General features: G+C 36.7%; 1 protein-coding gene across 2 annotated transcripts in view; it reads right to left on the bottom strand.

Annotated features, from left to right (window-relative positions):
- Positions 1 to 14,923: 14,923 nt before the first annotated feature.
- MRPS35 (mitochondrial ribosomal protein S35) overlaps positions 14,924 to 22,236 on the bottom strand; it is a 44,929-nt gene continuing 37,616 nt past the window's right edge. For both annotated transcript variants that reach the window (XM_031938070.1, XM_031938071.1), the window contains exon 8: positions 14,924 to 16,645. In XM_031938070.1, the coding sequence (XP_031793930.1) occupies positions 16,376 to 16,645 (270 nt within the window). In that variant the 3' untranslated portion in view covers positions 14,924 to 16,375. The remainder of the gene's footprint in view (positions 16,646 to 22,236) is intronic.

Here is a 22,236-nt window from a genome sequence, read left to right as displayed (position 1 = left end):
AACAACAGGGACTGAACAGCAGCAGAGGAGGAAGACCAAAGGGCCAGAGCAAGAAATGAAGAGCAGCCTCAATTATGCTGCTTATTTCCAAAGAACACAGGGATTCATGCTTTAGGTGTAAGGGGCAGGGGCCCTCCACCGATCCTTGCCCTGAATGCAATAAGGAAGGGCACTGGAACAGGTAGTGCCCAGAGAGGGGTAGAACTGCCACCTCAAACCTCGCCTCCAGTCTCCTCAGGACCAGAAGTAATGGGGCCTGGGGTTTGGCCAGCCCCCCCCCCCCCCCCCCCCCCCCCCCCCCCCCCCCCCCCCCCCCCCCCCAGCCCTTACTCCATCACCACCACCAAACCCAGGGTCACTTTGGAAGTAGCAGTAAGCCCACTGAATTTCTTTTCGATATGGGGCCTTCTCTTTCGGTTCTGCTCTCACATTTGGGTCCCACTCGTCCCTCACCTCACAAGGTAATGGGAATTGAAGGGAAATTTCAGAACTGTTGGGAAAGATCTGACATTGAAAAGGGAATCTGCACTCTAACAGCATTTCCTCTGCTTTGCCAGTTCAGTGACCTATTGTTTCCACATTCCTTTCTAATAATCCTTTCCTGTCCCGCCCCATCATTGGGGTGAGATTTGATGGTGAAGCTGGGGGCCCAATTCTCCCTTCTCAGACCTCTGAGTGATCTTTTTATACTCCTTTCAAGACCCTTGAATATTCCCTATAAAATCTGGGATGAAATAGATTCTTTTGTGTGGGACCAGGAAGGGCTACATATGCTACCCCAGCCCTAATTAAGCTGCTAAATCCTGATGTATTTCCTCATAGACAGACACCAATAACCAATTAAACCTGAGGCCAGGGAAGCATTACAACCTCTGATTGAGAAGTTTCTTAAGTTTAAGCTTCTGATTTCCTGCCAGTCTCCATGCAACATTCTAATTCTTTCTGCTAGAAAACCGAATGGGGAGTTCCACATGGTACAGGATCTTAGGGCAATTAATGAATTAGTCATTCCAATCCATCCCATTGTGCCTAATCCTTATACAATTTTTACTCAGATTCCAGGAGACACAAAGTGGTTTTCCACACTAGGTCTTAAAGATGACTTCTGTATAGCTTTGTATAAAGACTAGCAGTTTCTCTTTGTTTTTTAATGGAGGAAGCCAGGGGAGCTTCCCCACCAACTAATTTGGATGGTTCTGCCTCAGGCCTTCCAAGATAGCCCACATATATTTGGACAGGCATTAGCTAAAGATTTAAGGCAGTGGTTCTCAAAGTATGGCCTAGAGAATTCTGGGGATCTCTGAAACTCTCTTAGAGGGTCTACAAATTCAAAAATAGTTTCTATTTTCAATATGGTAAATGTCTATAAATATAATCCAGATAAACAAAAACTCTTTGGAGAGATCCTCAATAATTTTTAATAGGATAAAGATACTGAAAACAAAAGTTTGAGAACCACTGATTAAGGGAACTAGAACTGCCCACTAATAGCCTTATCCAATATGTGGATGACATTTTACTCTTTATTCCACCAGAGAGGAGTCCCTACATGTAGCCACAAAGACCCCAAATTTTCTAGCCTCAAGAGACTATGGGGTCTCCTTATCAAAGGCCCACATTGTCTGCCAGTCTGTCAAGTATTGGGGACACAATCTCACTCCCACTTCCTGCTCTCTGAGGAGAGAATACAGGCTATTTATTCTAAGCCTTCCAGACCCTGCCTCAAAGAAGCTACTGCATACCTTTTTAGGCATGGCTAGCTTCTGCAGGATCTAGATTCCCAATTTGGGGATTATTGCCAAATCTCTCTATGATTCTAGTCAAGGTCCCAATAACCTTCCTCTTGAATGGGGACCTGATCAAGCCAAGGCTTTTAAAACCCTGAAAGCCAAACTGACCTCTGCCCCTGCCCTTGGCCTGCCTAACTTAGAGAAGTCCTTTACCCTATATGTGGATGAAAGGCGTGGACAGGCTTTGGAGTCCTTACTCAGGCTCTGGGAACTGCCCCCAGACTAGTTGCTTATTTCTCAAAGAAGATGGACTTAATTTCCCTAAGATGGCCCTCCTACCTCAGAGCAGTGACACCACAACCCTTTTAATTGAGGAGGCCTCAAAACTAACCTTGGGACAGCCTTTAGAAGTTTTAACCCCCCACAGAGTCCAGAGCATTTTAGAAGACAAAGGACACCAGTGGCTTTTGAGTGGGAGGTTTACTAGAAACCAGGCCCTCCTGCTAGATACCCCCGACCTAACTCTCTGAGTGTGTCGTCATACTTTAAATCCTGCCACCTTGCTCCCCGACATCTCCCACCCTGGAGAAATTATCCATAATTATGAAGAAGCTCTAGATTCTGTCCACTACAGCAGATCTGACTTAAGGGAAATTCCCCTTGAGAACCCAGATGGGGAGTGGTTTACAGATGGGTCTAGCTTTCTTGAAAATGAGGAGACAAGGGCAAGTTATTCTGTGGTAATTCTTCATAGCATCCTGGAGGCTGAGCCACTACCTCCTGGGACTTCTGCTCAGAAGGCTGAGCTCATAGCCCTAACCAGAGCTTTAGAACTGGGCAAGGGAATGAGAGTGAGCATTTATACTGACTCTAAATATGCTTTTCATAGGTCTGTTGATAGCAAAGAATTCTTCCATTAAACACACAGAAGAAATTCTGCATCTGTTGCAAGCTGTCCACGAACCCAGGGAGATCTCAGCCATATTTTGTAAAGGACACCAGAAGGAAGATTCGATTCAGACTAAGGGAAACTGGCTTGCAGATTCAGTTACTAAAGCTGCTGCCTGTTTACCACCATGGCACCTTTAATCCCCCAGCTTCCTGATTCTTATATTGCCTTCCTATAGTTCACAGAAAAAGCCCTTCTTCTGCAAGGGGTACATCCTTTCTTCCTCTGGTGGGTTTCAAACGCCTTCAGACCACCTCTTAATCCCAGAGGCAAGTCAGTGGAAAGTGATCTTTGGTCTTCATCAGGTTACACACCTGGGGAGAAATGAGCTCCAATCCCTGTTGAAATGCATTTTCCCTGCTCAAAAGCTGGGAGAAACAATCAAACCCGATTGCCAGGCCTGCCCAATTTGTGCCCAGGTGAATCCTGAGAGAGCTGTTAAACCTCCCCCTCTCCTGAAGCCAGTTGAGAGAAAGGGCACGTATCCTGGTGAGGATTGGCAAATAGATTTCACACATGTGCCCCCTTGTAGAGGTTTCAAGTTGCTTTTGGTCTTTGTTGATACCTTCACTTACTGGATAGAAGTTTTTCCTTCTAGAACTGAAAAAGCTCAGGAGGTATCTAAGTACTTGCTGAAAGAGATCATTACACGTTTTAGCTTGCCTAGCTCCTTACAAGGTGATAATGGGCCGGCTTTTACTTCTCAGGTAACGCAAGCTGTATTCAAAGGGCTTAAAATCACCTACCACCTCCACTCTGCCTGGTGCCCTCAGACCTCTGGGAAAGTAGAGAAAATGAACCATACTCTCAAATGAGTCCTCACTAAACTGTGCTCAGAAACTTGAGAAGATTGGATAAGGAACTTCCCATTAGGACTGCTTAGAGTCAGAACTGCCCCCTCAGAAATGCAAATTAAGACAACTCTGAGATACCACTATACACCTGTCAGATTGGCTAAGATTGTGATCTTAGGAAAAGATAATGCGGAATGTTGGAGGGGATATGGGAAAACGGGGACACTGATGCATTGTTGGTGGAATTGTGAACACATCCAACCATTCTGGAGAGCGATTTGGAACTATGCTCAAAAAGTTATTAAACTGTGCATACCCTTTGATCCAGCAGTGTTACTACTGGGCTTATACCCCAAGGAGATACTAAAGAAGGGAAAGGGACCTGTATGTGCCAAAATGTTTGTGGCAGCCCTCTTTGTAGTGGCTAGAAACTGGAAATTGAATGATGCCCATCAATTGGAGAATGGTTGAGTAAATTGTGGTATATGAATGTTATGGAATATTATTATTCTGTAAGAAATGACCAGCAGGATGATTTCAGAAAGGCCTGGAGAGACTTACACGAACTGATGCTGAGTGAAATGAGCAGGACCAGGAGATCATTATATGCTTCAACAACAATACTATATGATATTCAATTCTGATGAGATGTGGCCTCTTCAACAATGAGATGAACCAAATCAGTTCCATTTGTTCAATAAGGAAGAAAACCAGCTACACCCCAGTGAAGGAACACTGGGAAATGAGTGTGGACCACAATATAGCATTTCCACTCTTCTGTTATTGTTTGCTTGCATTTTTATTTTCTTTCTCAGGTTTTTTACTTTCTTTCTAGATCCAATTTTTCTTGTGCAGCAAGATAACTATATATACATATTACATGTATTGTATTTAACATACTTTAACATATTTAACATGCATTGGACTACCTGCCATCTAGGGGAGGGGGTGGGGGGAAAGAGGGGAAAAGTTGGAACAGAAGATTTTGCAAGGGTCAGTGTTGAAAAATTACCCAGGCATATGTTTTTGTAAGTAAAAAGCTATTAAAAAAAAAAAAAAAAAGAATTGTCCCTCAGGAGATCATTAAGCTGAGCCCTTTTGAACTTCTGTATGGAAGGCCCTTCCTCATCTCTGACATTCTTGTGGATCTAGAAAAGCATCTGGTCACTCAGTTTGCTACACAGCTTGGTGCAGTTAAGAAGGTCCTTTCTGAATATGCAAACTGCCATGTCCCTAAACTTATAGACGCTCATGCTCAAGTTGTCTCCCCTGTAAATCCTGGGGACCTGCTGTACTTAAAAACCTGGACCCCTCAAGGGTCTGACCCTCTAGGTATAAAGTGGAAAGGCTCATACAAAGTTGTTCTGACTACTCCAACAGCAATTAAATTGGAAGGGTCCCCCAGCTGGACTCATATTTCTAGGATTAAAAATGCTGCTTCTGTTACCTCTCCTTCAGATACCTTAGGATATTCCTATGAACCCATAGAGGAACTGAAGTTTTTCTTCTGCAAGAACCTTGAAAAAACTTTGGAGAAAGGAGGGTGAAATTGCCTATAAACTCCTTCCCTCATCATCATGAGGATTGTACTCCTAATACTCTCTCCAGCTTTCCTGGTCTTACTCTGAGCCCTTGCCAGTGGAATGATAACTTCCTGATCAGACCAGGGAATTCTGTGGGGAATGGGAGTGTCCAGGATTGTTGGATGTGCCATCATCACCCCCAAGGTGGCCCACAGATGGGGCTTTATGCATTTTTTGCAAAGGTTCCCATTCCCATATATCACCAGATCCTCCCTGGATGCCGCCCTATTTGTACCAGCCAATCCCCAAGGGAACTACTCTGACCCGACTGTTCCCCGTTTTCTAGCTGGGAAAGATCTCATATTTACACATCACCTTACCACGGAGACAGTGGTTGTCACTGTGGCCCATAATGGCCATGTTTACATCCCTGACATTGGGACCTGTACCACCAATACTGTTGTGCAGGCAAATGTGACCTCTCTCAAGCCTGCCACAATTTCACCTCGGCAACTTGCACTAGCTGAAGAGGTGGGTCACAGGCTAAATGAATCCCCAAAGAATAACTGTGCAAGAATAACTGTAGGGTATCTATTCCGAGATTATCCTGGCAAACTCACTCACAGTGCTTCTATAGCACCTTCTTTGAAGCTTCTTCATAACCTCCTAAAAACTAACATTCCGATTGATAGAATGTTATGTGACTACAATCATCCTTGGGGACAAGCAACCAGGAGACTGCTACAGAATCTGACCTCAGGGACCATCTGTGCACCAAAGGGATATGCTTTTCTCCGTAAAGTAAGTTCTCCATTCCACTTCAATGTTTCTAAGGGGCCTGTTAAAAGAAATGCCTCTGGGACCCTTCCCTACCTATAATTCTCTTTACCCAGTGCCTGACCCTACCCCCTTTTTTTATTATAGCTTTTTATTGATAAGATATATGCATGGGTATTTTTTCAGCATTGACCCTTGTAAAACCTTCTGTTTCAACTTTTCTTCTCCTTCCCTCCACCCTCCCCTAGATGGCAGGTAGACCAATACATGTTAAATATGTTAAAATATATGTTAAAGACAATATATGTGTACATATCCATACAGTTATTTTGCTGCACAAGAAAAATTGGACTTAGAAATAAAGTAAAAATAACATGAGAAGGAAATAAAAAATGCAAGCAGACAAAAACAGAGGGAGTGGAAATGCTGTGTTGTGGTTCACACTCGTTTCCCAGAGTTCTGTCACTGGGTGTAGCTGGTTCTCTTCCTTATTGAACAAATGGAACTGATTTGGTTCATCTCATTGTTGAAGAGGCCATGTCCCATCAGAATTGAATATCATATAGTATTGTTGAAGGATATAATGATCTCCTGGTTCTGCTCATTTCACTCAGCATCAGTTCATGTAAGTCTCTCCAGGCCTTTCTGAAATCATCCTGTTGGTCATTTCTTACAGAACAATAATATTCCATAATATTCATATACCACAATTTATTCAGCCATTCTCCAATTGATGGGCATCCACTTAGTTTCCAGTTTCTGGCCACTACAAAGAGGGCTGCCACAAACATTCGTGCACATACAGGTCCCTTTCCCTTCTTTAATATCTCTTTGGGGTATAAGCCCAGTAGAAACACACACTTCTGGATCAAAGGGTATGCACAGTTTGATAACTTTTTGAGCATAGTTCCAAATTGCTCTCCAGAATGGCTGGATGTATTCACAATTCCACCAACAATGTATCAGTGTCCCAGTTTTCCCACATCCCCTCCAACATTGGTCATTATCTTTCCCTGTCATCCTAGCCAATGTGAGAGGTGTGTAGTGGTATCTCAGAGCTGTCTTAATTTGCATTTCTCTGATTAATAATGACTTGGGGCATCTTTTCATATGACTAGAAATAGTTTCCATTTCTTCATCCAAAAATTGTGTTTATATCCTTTGACCATTTACCAACTGGAGAATGGCTTGATTTCTTATAAATTAGAGTCAATTCTTTATATATTTTGGAAATGAGGCCTTTGTCAGAACCTTGCCTGACCCCTTTTAAGCACTATACCTTAGGCTACTTGAGTGTTCCTTTCACTGTATACAATGCCAGCACCTCAGACACAGCTCCCACCCCTTCAAGGAGACAAAAGCAGGGATTTGGGGAAAATGTCCTGTGTTATGTAAAGAAAGGCACGGCAATTCTAGTACCCTAGGTTGGATATTTAGAACACAAAAGCATTCTTTAACCTGACAGCCATAATCAACCAGCTGGCCAACAAAACTGCATATTCTTTCCAGGAGATACAAGAATCCCTGGACTCTCTTGTTAATATGGTTTTAGATAATCAAATGGCCTTAGCCTTGCCTCTAGTGGGGGTATCTGTGCTCTGGTCAATTGATGCATGCACATTAACAATTCAAGGGAAGTCGAGCTTCACACTGAGAGAATTTTAGAGAAATCTGACTGGATGCAAGACATTCATAAGCAACTACTCATATACCTTCCCTCTCCAACCCCCCAGTCTTCCTCTGGATAGGAGTTTCTGGCTATGGTCTCTACTAACCCCTATACTAACTTCACTTCTAATTATTATCTTTTTGCTCATAATCGGCCCCTGCATTTTCAGACTCCTCATGAGATTTGTTTCCTCTAGGCTTCAAGCTGCAAATGTTGAACTGTTCCTGAAGCCTGGAGATCATGGGACAACTGATGGGAACACACATCATGAACATCCATTGGATGCCGCAGCTATTCTCTTCAGATCTCATACTTCCTTCTAGCACGAACCCCCAGTGAGCTCAGGGACAATTCTATGACCCTTCTCAGCTTGAAGAAGTTACAGAAGTCTGAGATCTTCACTCTTTTTTCCCCAAATGAATTTGAAGGTAACTGCTTAAGGGGGAAGATGACACAAGTGAACTCTGTAAAAATTGTGTAAAATAACCACTGAAACCATGTCCCCTTTGATTTGCAAAAGAAGAAGAGATCAGAGTTTTCCAGGTTCCAAATAATCTAGAGAGAGGGCCCATCCTCCCAAGATGAGAGAACATTACTCAAGGGCAAATCAACTCCTACTGTTCTTTTGGGAAGTCACATCCTCACTCAAGAAATTCTAAAATCTTCAAAATTCATTCAATTGAGAAATCCTAGTCTGATTATCAATTCAAACTGCCCCCAGATTTACTTAAAGAATAGGTCTTTTGCTAATCATTCTTTGCAAAATATTTCTTCATTAAGAAATAGGCCCATCATACCCTTTGATCCAGCAGTGTTACTACTGGGATTATATCCCAAAGAGTTTATAAAGAAGGGAAAGGGACCTGTATGTGCACGAATGTTTGTGGCAGCCCTTTTTGTAGTGGCTAGAAACTGGAAACTGAATGGATGTCCATCAGTTGGAGAATGGCTGAATAAATTGTGGTATATGAAAATTATGGAATATTACTGTTCTGTAAGAAATGACCAACAGGATAATTTCAGAAAGGCCTGGAGAGACTTACACGAACTGATGCTGAGTGAAATGAGCAGGACCAGGAGATCATTATATACTTCAACAACAATACTAGATGATGACCAGTTCTGATGGATCAGGCCATCCTCAGCAACGAGATCAACCAAATCATTTCTAATGGAGCAGTAATGAACTGAACTAGCTATACCCAGAAAAAGAACTCTGGGAGATGACTAAAACCATTACATTGAATTCCCAATCCCTATATTTATGCACACCTGCATTTTTGACTTCCTTCACAAGCTAATTGTACAATAATTCAGAGTCTGATTCTTTTTGTACAGCAAAATAATGTTTTGGTCATGTATACTTATTGTGTATCTAAGTTATATTTTAATATATTTAACATCTACTGGTCATCCTGCCATTTAGGGAGGGGTGGGGTAAGAGGTGAAAATTGGAACAAGAGGTTTGGCAATTGTTAATGCTGTAAAGTTACCCATGTATATATCCTGTAAATAAAAGGCTATTCAATAAAAAAAAAAAAAAAAGAAAAGAAATAGGCCCATCAGCCCTGTTTGTAGTGGCCAGAAACTGGAAACTGAATGGATGCCCATCAATTGGAGAATGGCTGAATAAATTGTGGTATATGAATATTATGGAATATTATTGTTCTGTAAGAAATGACCAGCAGGATGATTTCAGAAAAGCCTGGAGAGACTTACACGAACTGATGCTGAGTGAAATGAGCAGGACCAGGAGATCATTACTATATGATGATCAATTCTGATGGACGTGGGTCTCTTCAATATAGAGATGAACCAAATCAGTTCCATTTGTTCAATAATGAATAGAACCAGCTATACCCAGCGAAAGAACTTTGGGAAATAAGTGTGAACCACTACACGGCATTTCTAATCCTTCTGTTTTTGTCCGCCTGCATTTTTTATTTCCTTCACAGGTTAATTGTACATTATTTCAAAGTCTGATTCTTCTTGTGCAGCAAAATAACTATGGATATGTATACATATATTGTATTTTACATATACTTTAACATATTCAACATGTATTGGTCTACCTGCTATCTGCAGGGGGGGAAGGGGAGGGAGGAGAAAGGGGAAAAATTGGAACAGAAGGTTTTGCAATTGTCAATGCTGAAAAATTACCCATGCATATATCTTGTAAATAAAAAGCTATAATAAAAATTTTTAAAAATGAATAACAAAAAAACAAAAAAAAAAAAAGAAAGAAAGAAAAGAAAAGAAATAGGCCCCTTAAGGGAAAGTCTCTTAGTGTAAAATAAAATCTTTTTACCACAGACTCTGGGGTTAGGGAGTTCTTTCGCTTCTGAACCTGCATGCCTCTGAGCAGAGGAGATCTCATTCATTCATTCACATACCTCATCAAAATGACAAGCAGGAAGATTTCAGAAAAACCTGGAAAGATTTATATAAACATGGTGAAATGAACAGAACACTGCACACAATAACAGCAATATTGTTTAGTGAAGAACTGTGAATGACTTAGCTATTTCCAGCAATACAATGTTTGAAGATAATCCCAAAGGATTACTGATGAAACATATTGTCTGCCTCCAAAGAATTGATATTAAATACAGATTGAAGCATGCTATTTTTTACTTTCATTTTTTCCCCCAAGTCTTCTTGTATAAAATGATTACTATGGAAATGTTTCACATAATTGCGCAGATATATCTATATCTGATCGTTTATTGTTTGGGGATAGCGGTAGAAGGGAAAGCTAGAACTTGGAACTTAAAGTTTTAAATTGTGGAAGTGGAGAAAAAATTGCCTAGAGCACCAATATATTAATTGACTTAAATGTCAAGTGTTGAACCATCAACATGTTTCAGAGGGAAGACTTGACCCCAGTCTTCCTCATTTCCAATTCTATATTTTCTCATACAGTAGAAAAAAAGCAAATGGGGAGAAAATCCTGCCTTACGACTCTTATCCTCAAAAAAACAAATAACAGAAAAATAGATAAAAACCTACAAATCTATTTAATTTTATGATCTATTTTCCTTAAATCACTATTTCATAGTGAAATTATTATATGTGAACTCATGGCTGAGGAGCTCAAGAAGACGGATCTGCTGACCTTGAAGAAATCTATGATAAAGCACATCAATTTTTAGGGCAATCAGGGATCACTTTTTAAGACACCATAAAAAAAGATGAATCCAAGAGAATATTTAAAAGGTTATGGATGTTGCTTTTATAAAGAAAAAAAAAAAAAGGGAACCAAGATTATATAAATTAAAAATGCCTGCTTTCTCATTTCTATAGCATATTTCTTTCTTTCTTTCTTTCTTTTTTTTAATTTAATAGCCTTTTATTTACAGGTTATATGTATGGGTAACTTTACAGCATTAACAATTGCCAAACCTCTTGTTCCAATTTTTCACCTCTTACCCCCTACCCACTCCCCCAGATGGGGATGACCAGTAGATGTTAAATATATTAAAATATAAATTAGATACACAATAAGTATAATGACAAACTGTTATTTTGTTGCCAAAAGAATGACTCTGAAATATTGTACAATTAGCTTGTGAAGGAAATCAAAATGCAGGTGGGGTATAAATATAGGGATTAATTAATGTAATGGTTTTAGTCATCCCCCAGAGTTTTTCTTCTGGGATAGCTGGTTCAGTTCATTACTGCTCCATTGGAAATGATTTGGTTGATCTCATTGCTGAGGATGGCCAGGTCCATCAGAACTGGTCATCATATAGTATTGTTGATGCAGTATATAATGATTCCCTGGTCCTGCTTTTTTTCACCAGCACGTCTGAAGCCTCCAGGCCTTTCTGAAATCATCCTGTTGGTCATTTCTTATAGAACAATAATATTCCATAATATTCATATACCACAATTTATTCAGCCATTCTCCATTCAGTTTCCAGTTTCCACTCAAAAGGGCTGCCAAAAGTGGACATACAGGTCCCTTTCCTTCTTTATGATCTCGGGTTATAAGCCCAGTAGTAAACCTGGATCAAAGGGTCTGCACAGTTTGATAACTTTTTGGGATAATTCCAAACTACTTCCAGAATGGTTGGATTGCCACAATTCCACCAACAATGCATCAATGTCCCAGTTTTCCCGCATCCCCTCCAACAATCATCATTATTTTTTCCTGTCATCTTAGCCAATCTGACAGGTGTCTACAGCATATTTCTAAGAATTGAATTATAAAGTAAAAGTATCCTTGATTTTGAAAAAATAGAATAGAATAAAAAATAAAAAAGAATAGAAAAGATAAGACAGTGGTCTACATCTTTATTGTGTTATACAGAGGACAGGGAAGAAGAGATCTTTCCTTATCCTATTTAGAAAAAATCATTTGGGTAGAAAATAGTTTCAAGGACCCAACTCCAGCAAAATGAATAGTTTAAAATTATTTAGAATACTGACAAATATAACTATAGAAATAACTGTCAATAATCAACTTGAGGTGTACAATAGGGAAACATGAACATCTAAAAGTGTTTGCTTATCACAGAATATGGACACTTTAGGAACCCCCCCACCTACATAAAAGGAAATTCCTTATGTGAAGGTCTTTAAATAGTCTTATTCAGATGACATATTAATCACATAGAGCTCCTGGAAAATATTGCAAATCCTCTTTAAGTGAGTTCAAGAGCAAACTACAAGAAAGTAGACGAAACATGTATTGTTCAGACTAGGGCACATCACTGTAAATATCTTTCCTACTGCATTTACTACTATTGTGCTCTATACATGCTTTGCTCAAGCTAAACTGAAACACTTAACTATTTCCCACTGGTGTCCTGTCTTCTCACACCTTTGTGATTGTGTATGTCACCCATTATTCCTGAGATTATTCTGAAATCCTCCTTTTCCTTAAAATTCCAACATAGACAACAGCTCTCCTGGAAAGGCTTAATCTATTTCTTCTTCAAATCTTTATTCTATTGTTTGCCCTTTCCAATGCAATTAACTATGTTTTAATATGTATTAGATTTTTACTTCCCTGAGGACACTGTCTTTTTCCTTCTTGTGTCCTCCACAAAGCAGAATTAACAAATGTTGGTTGAACTGTTTATTTGGATGTGGGATATGTGGACATTTTGGTCAAACTGGAGAAAGTCTGGGATGCCATAGTGAAGGATTTTTTTTTGGTAAACAATGGGAAAGCATCAAATAATTCTGTCCCCTGATCGTTTTAACCTTTACCTAAAGAACTATCCGTGTTAGGGGGGAAAAAAATTAAAAAACACCCACACTCACACACACAAACACATAAAATGTTTTGCAAATTTTAAAGCTATATAAAAGTCAACTATTATAATCATTATGTTTGAGTTCTTTCTTAAATCCAATTAAAGCTTATTTTTTACTTCAGACTGTCTTGATTTTTGTATCTGCTTCTCAAAGATAATTTTTTAGAAACTCATGAAATAAAAAAAAAAAACCTCGGGAAAAAATTTCAATATTCTTTAAATATGAAACTAATATTATCATAATGTTATATTTTAGGCTACACACACACACACTCACACACACACACACACACACACAGTTGGGGGATGATGTAGTGTGGGGAACGTGGACCTCTACTGACCAACAGTGAAAAGTAGATAGGAAGCTTCTTTGTGAAACTAGGTGACAACCAGGTAACATAGCTTGATGATACTGGGCTCAGAAATTGGGATTACTACTTTGCATTTAAAGATTCCTGTGAGCTAGCTACATATTGACTTAGAAAACTACTTTAACATTATCTATGTTCTATTGTGTTTTTTAAATTAAATATCTCCAATTACATTTTAATCTGGAGGGAATATTGACACCTCCAAGTTTCTGCATATCTAATATCTTTGACTGAATGCTTGTTTGGAGACAGAAAGACCTAAATTAAAATTTTTTCTCAGATTCTTATTAATGCTATGATACAAGCAAGTTACTTAACCTTTCTCAGGCTAAGTTTCCCCATCTATGTAAAAGGAATAATAATTCCTACTTTATTAAGGTTGTTCTGAGGATCAAATTAGATAATATAAAGTGCTTTGCAAACCTTTATTATTCTTTATTATGCAAATGGCTAGCTATTAACTGCTGTTAAAAAATTAAGTGGTTAAGTTACTATTCCTATCTAGACTGTTGGTAAGAAATTAAAAACCTGGCATGCATTTATTTAAAAAAAAAAAAGTACATAATTTAATTTAAAATCTCCTAACTACTGATAGGAAGAAGATAGAATCTGTATTTTTAAAATATTTTTAATTTTATATATTTTATATGTATATGTATAATAAATATATGATTTTTTAAAAAATATTTAAATTATTTCTTGAAAATGCAAAAAAAAAAAAAAAAAAAAAGTAAGAGTCAGAATGATAGACTTGTTGAATCAAACCCAGATTTCAGGATTTAAGTATTTCTGACAGGACTAAAAAATGAACAAAAATCAAAGTCCAAGTTTTGCCTGTGCCATTTGCTTTGTTGTCTTCCTTTTTCCCATTAAAAAAATGACTATCTTTAGAGACCAGCCACTATTCATCTGAATTAGTCCACTTAACTTCAGGACACTTTAGCAAATTGGAATTTTTCTCATTAGTAAGTGATTGAAAACTTACTATCAATCTAGCCAAGCCCATATCATGTTTCATATCCCATCTAGTCATTCAACTAGAACAGCAGGAGTAGACAGTATTGTGCCATTTGCTCTGAGACTGGCACCAAGTTGAAGGCATACCTACATACTTTCACTTCTTCCTATTGCTCTGGGAACAAATATTCAAATCACTATGACTACTATCTTATTTGGTGACAATCTATTTCCATATGGTTCCACTTATAATCTCTCTGACTGCTTTAACTGATGGCCTTCCCTGGTCATCACTTCCCTATAGATAAATTATATCTCCCTATTAGAATGTAAACTCCTTGAGGACAGGAATTATTTCAGCACCTAATGCAAATGCCACAGTAGACATTTAATAAATGCTTGTTAAAAAAAATATCTGCTTATCAACTTTGATAAAGGAAAAAAGAACTTCTTTGTTTTCTGAAATTAAAACATAAATTTCTCAATATACTCTATTTGGCTTAGATTCTGTAAACATTTATTAAATGACAAAGACTTTTACAGGAATTATATTTCTTATGTGTTTTGATTATTCAATTGCCATACAACTATGCTAAATGTTCAGGCAATCATGAGTAGGATTTATGTAAGAAATAACTATATTTCAACAGCAAAAAACTCACTATCCTGCCCATGTGATAAAAAGTTCATTGAGAACAATTATTCCCAATAAAAGGCCCACTAAAGAGGTCATAACTTTCCTCTCACTATATTGTACTTAAAATTCTATTTCTGCTCTTTGAAAGACAAATTGATGACTCCTTTTAATTAATCAAATACATTTCCAGTGATGATGTCCCTTATGACACTTCTCATGCCTACTTAAATCCACAGTAGGCGTGTGTGTGTGTGTGTGTGTGTGTATTTGTGTGTGTATTTTTTTTTTTTTTGTAGTTTCTTGCATTACTTACAATTTTGATTGTTTCATCATCATGGAGTTCCATAATCCACAGCTATAGAAATTTAGGAAAATTTTGCTGGTCACAATACTGACTTTTGTAACAGTGAGTAATTTAGGATCAGTGAAAGAACTGTACAATTCTCCAAATTCAATCCAATCTGATCTCAATTTGAAAATTACAATATTTAAAGGGCCAAAGTTCTAAGATAACAGTTTCACATTTAAATCTGAATTAACTTACCAGCAAATGCAACCGAGAGCCTGGAGCATTGCTTGATCTTCATCTTAATCATTGCATGATTTTTGTAGCTTGAAAGAATTTTTCATTAAGCCTCAATTAGTATTGCCTCAGTAATCAATTCTTTATGTGTGCTTCCACTACATACACTAATTATTTAGTAGTCTACCAATCCCTAGACTCATCTATCAGTTTTCAATACTTTGCTTTATTTTTAAATGTTTGATTTCTTCTTTTTACCACTTCACAATTTTTCTTTCAAATTTTGAAATGCAATACTTCTTAAGTTATACTTAGAAACCTAACCCAAGCCAAGAAATTATCCTATCTTACAAGTGGTACATAAGTTAATGGAATATAATATAGTGCTGCTTTCTTCTTTTCCTTTTGGCACAGTGTCATACTACAGGGTCATTATACATAAACTGGAGCTTGCCAACTTAAATCTTCATTTTATGTTAAACTTATAGTCAATTATTTTGGAACTTTTCTATTCCTCTGTCAGAAATATTTAAGTCCTGAAATCTGGATTGGGTTCAACAAATCTCTCATTCTACTTCTTCTTCTTTTTTTTTTTTTTTTTTTTTTGCATTTGCAAGAAACGATTCAAATATTTAAAAAATATGGACTCTAATTAATACTATCTTCTTCCTACCAGTGGATTTTAAATTTCATATTTTATCAGGGGATTTTAAATTAAATCATATATCTTCATAAAGTTTATTTGTATCTCTAGCTACCAACACAGTGCCTGGCACTTAATAAATACCTGTGGGCTGACTGTATTTGAAATTTTAGATGCAATTAGCATTTCTCCTTTTTAGCAATACTAACAGAGGCAACACTTTCAGTCTTAAAAATACATATCAAAAACAAGCATACTTCATATTAAGGGACAGGGACTGTAATCTGCAGTGTGATATAATGAAAAAAAAAATCAATTAACATTAAAGGATAGCAATTTCACTTTTAATTATTAATTAAAGGATGTTAAAAATTAGATAAGTGTTGAAATCTTTAAAAGTATGAAGTAATTCTAACTCTAGAATAAGAGTGGCTTCTAATATATTATTTAAAATTTTGTACACATCCATCATAGAGATCAAACTATCCAATATTTCACAACAAATTATGACTAAGAGTTCTGCCTCTAAACATCACAGTCATATCAATTTCAATAGCTTCTTTACTGCTTCTTTATAATGAGAAAGGTTATTTTTAGTATCACCTTCATTTTTAAGTGCAACAACAGATTTTTTATAATTCTCAACTTCCTCCGAACAAAGAAGGTCTTCCTGTGTGACTTCAGCAGTTTTTTCTGAAGCTTTAATTTGGAGAAGAGTCTTCAGGATATTTTTTTCTGAGCGGCTTTTCTCCCATATATATTCCTCCATGTCTGCTTCAGTCTTCTTTTTCTCCCAGTCTTCAGTTTTCTGGAAGAAAATAGTTTTGAATGTTCAAAATTCCTTAATGCAGATTTAAAAAATTTGAATTTTAAAAATTTATTGTGTAAAAATTAGCAAGCCACTTAAGCTCTTTCTGAACCATAGTTTCATCTATATTTCTACAATATTTCAAAAATCTGTGACTGTCAGTGTGAGTACCTTGTACACCCATATATACTATATATTTCCTATGAAATGATGTGGACAAAAATTTGTCACCTTGAAGCAAGTTTTGTTTCTAATTTTGAGAGGCTGGTACTGAAACTATGAATATATACTCCATGCCACATCCTTAAAGTGAAATTTGTACTGATACTGATAATGATGATGATAGCTAATAACCTTTATTGCCTACTTCCCAGGATTACCATGATTGGAAACTTGGGACAATACAGGGATAAGAGGGAAAAATAAACTCTTTCATAGAGGTTTCTTGCCAGACTCTCCCACCCCACTGTAAGAATAGCTACAAGGGAAAGTTTAAGGACCTGCAATGTTTGAATGAATATAGGAGTACTAAGAAATAACCTCAAGGCTGTATGTCATCCAGCCTCAGCATTCTAAATATGACAACATGGAAAATGCAGTGACAATGTTGAAAATATTTTGGGTGAGTATTCATGCAATATCAGATAACCAAGTGGAACACAGGTATATGCGAATGAGAAACCTGGGAGCCTTTACAACGTGTTTGGGACTTGGCATGAAATACTTACTCACTTTTATTTTGAGGTAACACTTCTAAGAAGAAACTGACTTTTTTTTATAGATTATCTTCCTATCATATTGAAATGCAATACACAAATTGCAAATTAGGGAGAGTTTTCCATGCCAAACTTCAGTTCTTAAAAATTGTCAAGATGCTGCCAACAATCTCATACAGCATTTTTCATGTTTTCCTTAATCCAGACACAGAGACAACAAGAACTTCATACAGGTATAGTGTTCTCACACATAAAGAAAACTAAGTGCTGCACCAAGCCACAATTAGAATACAAAATTTATCCTATTTTCTGGAGTCATCTCTTAATTTAAACAAAAAGATCATTGTGAGATCTTAAGACATCTTTGAGTTTCTAAGGCTTTTTAGCTGATAAAAGTTAAAGTATAATAATCTTTTTATTTTTTGCGAAAATCCTTTTTTCCTCTTAATCTGTAACTATTTTTCAAATAGATTTATTTTTTAAAGATAGCTTTTATTTTTATGTCATCTAGATTTCCCTTTGTATTCCTCCTTTTCTCAACTCCCAGGGAGAGTCCTCTTATAACTTTTTTTTTTTTAATAGAGGAAGAGAAAAACTCAGGCAAAATAGATCAACACATCAAAAACAACAACAAAAACAACAACCTACAAACCAAAAACCAAACCAAAAAACCGGATACTATTTGAAATACTCCACCTTGAACCTTCATCACTGCAAAGAGGCAGGAAAAATGATTTCTCATATCCCCTTTTTGGAGCCATGCTTGTTCCATATAATTCTGAAATATTTATTTTCAATTGATTCAAAGATGTTGTTTTCCCCCTAACACTGCAGTCACCAACTATACTGTTTTCTTAGCTCTAACTCCACTTTGTATCAGTTCACATAAGTCCTTCTATATTTCTCTGTACTCATCTCTGTTGTATATTACAGCACATTAATATCCCATTAGGTTTATGTACTACAATTTGATTAGCTATTTCCCTATTTGCTGTTTCCATTTCTATGCAACCAACCTCCTACCCCTATTCCCCCAGCTATAAATATTTTACTGAATAAAAGGCTTTTTAAAAATCAATCACCAATGAACCAAAACAGTTCCAATAGAGCAGTAATGAATTGAACCAGCTACACCCAGCTAAAGAACTCTGGGAAATGAGTATGAACTACTACATAGAATTCCCAATCCCTCTATTTTTGTCCACCTGCATTTTTGATTTCCTTCACAGGTTAATTGTACACTATTTCAAAGTCTGATTCTTTTTGTACAGCAAGATAACTGTATGGACATGTATACATATATTGTATTTAAAATATATTTAACATATTTAACATGTATTGGTCAACCTGATATCTGAAGGAGGGGAGTGGGGGGAAGGAGGGGAAAATTGGAACAAAAGGTCAATTGTCAATGCTGAAAAATTACCCATGAATATATCTTGTAAATAAAAAGCTATAATAAAAAAAAAGACATGTTGTAAAATGTAAAAAAAAGAATAATAATTTGCACTTCTAAAAAAAAAAAAAACAATCACCATTCTGAGATACATACTTAGTAGGGGGCTCTCTGGGTCAAAGAGTATGTTCATAATTACAAAGTGCTTTCTAAAATGATTCTATCAAATAGCACTTCCATCAACAATATTTTGGCAACTTTATCCTTCTACAACTCCTTCAACTGTTTAGTGTTCCTATCACTTCAGACACTTTGTTGGATATGAGAGGAAACTTGAGGGTAATTTTGATTTGCATTTTAAGTGACATGAAGCATTCTTGCACATGGCTGCTAATAATTTGCAATTCTTTTGAAAACTTTTTGTCCACATCTGTTGACCACTTCTCTACTGGAGAAAATGACAATGAATAACTAAATGAAATTAAACTGGCTCTTAGTCTCACATATTTCTGTTACTTGTTTATATGTTTCGATATCAAACCCTTATCACAGATTTCTGAGAGATTTTTTTTAATAATTTGCTTCCCTTATTATCTAGAACATTAATTTTGTTTATGTAAAAGTCTTTCAATTTCATGTAATCAAAATCTATTTTTTTTTTTTTTTATCTTTCAGACTGCCTCTCTATTATCTGGTCAAGAAATTTTACCATACCCATAGCTGCAAAACACATATTATAGACGGCTTTTCTAATTTTTTTTTTTTTTTTTAATGTTGTGATCTTAATTGTATGTTCAGGGCATGTATCCATTTTGAATTTATTGTGGAATGTAGTTTAAAATGTTCATCTAGGACCTGGGACCCATTCCTGCCTAACTATTTTTCATTTTTCTGTGTGTGTGTGTGTGTGTGTGTGTGTGTGTGTGTGTGTGTCTGCTGAGACTTGCCCAGGGTCACACAGCTAGAAGTGGTAAGTGTCTGAGGCCACATTTGAATTCAGGTCCTCCTGACTTCAGGGATGATGCTCTATCAACTACGCCACTCCGCTGCCTCCTAATTTTCAATTTTCTAGCAGTTCTTACAAAGCAGAGGGTTCTTTCCTAGGCAATCTGTTTTTTCAATTTATGGGTCACTAAATTCTATTATTTCTTATTCTTCCTTGTCAAGTCTGTTCCAATATCTGTTTTTCTATTTTTTAAGCAGCAACAAATGAATTAGATGATAGTTACTTCAAAATAAGTTTGAAGACTAGAAGTTCTATTCCTCAAACCTCATTTCTACCTCCTTCCCATAATTTTTTTTTCTTTGGACAATCTAGATCTTTTGTTCCTCTAAAGGAATTTTGCATTATTTTATCTAGATCTGTAAAAGATTTCTTTGGTAACTGGATTGGTACAGCATTAAATCTCTGTAAATTAACTTTGGTGGTACTGTCAGCTTACAAAATTCCAAGGTTTGCTAATAACAGTGAAATAAAAGGAACTATCACTGGATCAGTTAGGATGTAACACATAGCTGGTTGAGAAGTGCTGCTGATCTATAACTATTTAAATACTTTTACATATTACAAAATTTTCTTAACTTTAACCTTTATTGCCAGTACAGTAGTAATATTCTTTCTTACAATGCTGACTGATTCTTTGGAGATTTTTATTCAAGGTGAAAATGAAAACACTGGAATTAAACTGTAATTTTATATTTTTAGTATGTACATAAATTAGCACAGTACATCAGATTATTTATGATAATAATTCTAGGTTCAAATAAATAGTGTTTGAGAAAAAAAACAATGTCATGACATTATGATAGTAATAATAATTTATGAATTCTGACAATGATTTTTTTAAGTAAAAGCTATTAATAAGGACCGTTTTTGCTAATTAAATCTTGGATGAGGTAAAAGATGGTCAATCAAACCACCAATTCATCAATAAGCATGTCTGAAGAACTTTACATTCATCATGTTACATATTTAAGGATGTACTGAATAAACACAAAATAAACACAAAGTACCAAGACAGGGAGTATACGGAAAGAAGAGGACAAATAGACAGGATGAAACCATGTGAAAACACAACTGGGAGAGGGGAGCATGACAAAGATAATTGGCAAGTGAGAGTGAGAATTGGTTAGGCAGGTAACAGGAGGAGTCAGGAGAGGTGTCAGTAAAGAGCAGAAAAGAAAGTTTCTATGAGGAGAGTGTCAGCAGGGGCTAATGCTGAAGGATGAAACAAATCTCATGAGATATGGCAACTAAATGATTATTTGGTAACTTAGGAAGGGGTAGTTCCAGTTCAGTGAGGAGGTGAGAAGCCTGAGAAGAAAGGAAATGAAATCAGTAAGCATAGACAGCTTTGTCTAGGATGTTAGCAAAGAAAGCGAGGAAGAATATAATGTAAGAGCTTGAGGGAATATAGGAGGGACTGGTGAAACTTTAAGGATAAGGGAAACTTAAGCATCTTTGAAGGCAGTATGGAACAGAGAAGTAGGAAGGGAGAGATTGAAGTTTAAAAAGAGAAAGGTGATGACTGAAGTGATCAATGCTTTAGAGAAAATGCGGGGGGGGAGGGAAGGGAAGGGGGGAGTGATATGAGAGGGAGAAGAGAAACAATCTCAAAGCCTAGGTGATTGGTGTACATACCAAACTACTTGGGAACCCTTTTTTTCAAACCAACTTAAATGTTCAGTGTGCTGTGAGTCTCCATGACAAAGAATACCTAACTATAAATTATTTAAGAATTACCATTCTAGACACTATGGTTCTCTTACATATTGTTGTTTTGCTTTGTTTTGTTACATTTTGGGGGGGAAGGTGAGGCAATTGGGGTTAAGTGGAGTTAAGCCCAGGCTCACACAGCTAGTAAATTTACATAATGTTTTGAAACTAAAAGGGAGGTTTTGTGTTAACTTTACAAAATAAATGCATTTCACTTCCAAGTACATCTAAGAGTTTAATCTTCTTATCCATGCCTCTTGCTGCAAGTAAATTGGGATCAGGATTGAACTGTACTTACTAATCATTTATGCCACAAGAATTTCAACATTTTTAGAAAAAGTAGCATCCAGCTAAGTGAAATGACCAGAACCAAGAGATCATTATAGACGGCAACAAGAAGACTATACGATGATTAATTCTGATAGACGTGGCTCTCTTCAACAATAAGATGATTCAAACCAGTTCCAATTGTACAGTAATGAAGAGAGCCATCTACACCCAGAGAGAGGACAATGGGAACTGAGTGTGGACCACAACATAGCATTTTCACTCTTTCTGTTATTGTTTGCTTACATTTTTATTTTCCTTCTCAGGTTTTTTTCTTTCTTTCTAGATTTGATTTTTTTTTTTTGTGCAGCAAGATAACTTATAAATATGTATACATATATTGGATTTAACATATATTTTAACATATTTAACATGTATTGGACTACCTAACATCTAGGGGAGAAGAAGAGGAAAATTTGGAACAGAAGGTTTTGCA

This window comes from Sarcophilus harrisii, chromosome 5 (genome assembly GCF_902635505.1).
Source record: "Sarcophilus harrisii chromosome 5, mSarHar1.11, whole genome shotgun sequence".
Classification (NCBI taxonomy): domain Eukaryota; kingdom Metazoa; phylum Chordata; class Mammalia; order Dasyuromorphia; family Dasyuridae; genus Sarcophilus; species Sarcophilus harrisii.
Note: the sequence above shows the minus strand (reverse complement) of the source record. Positions and strands in the feature narration are given on the sequence as shown.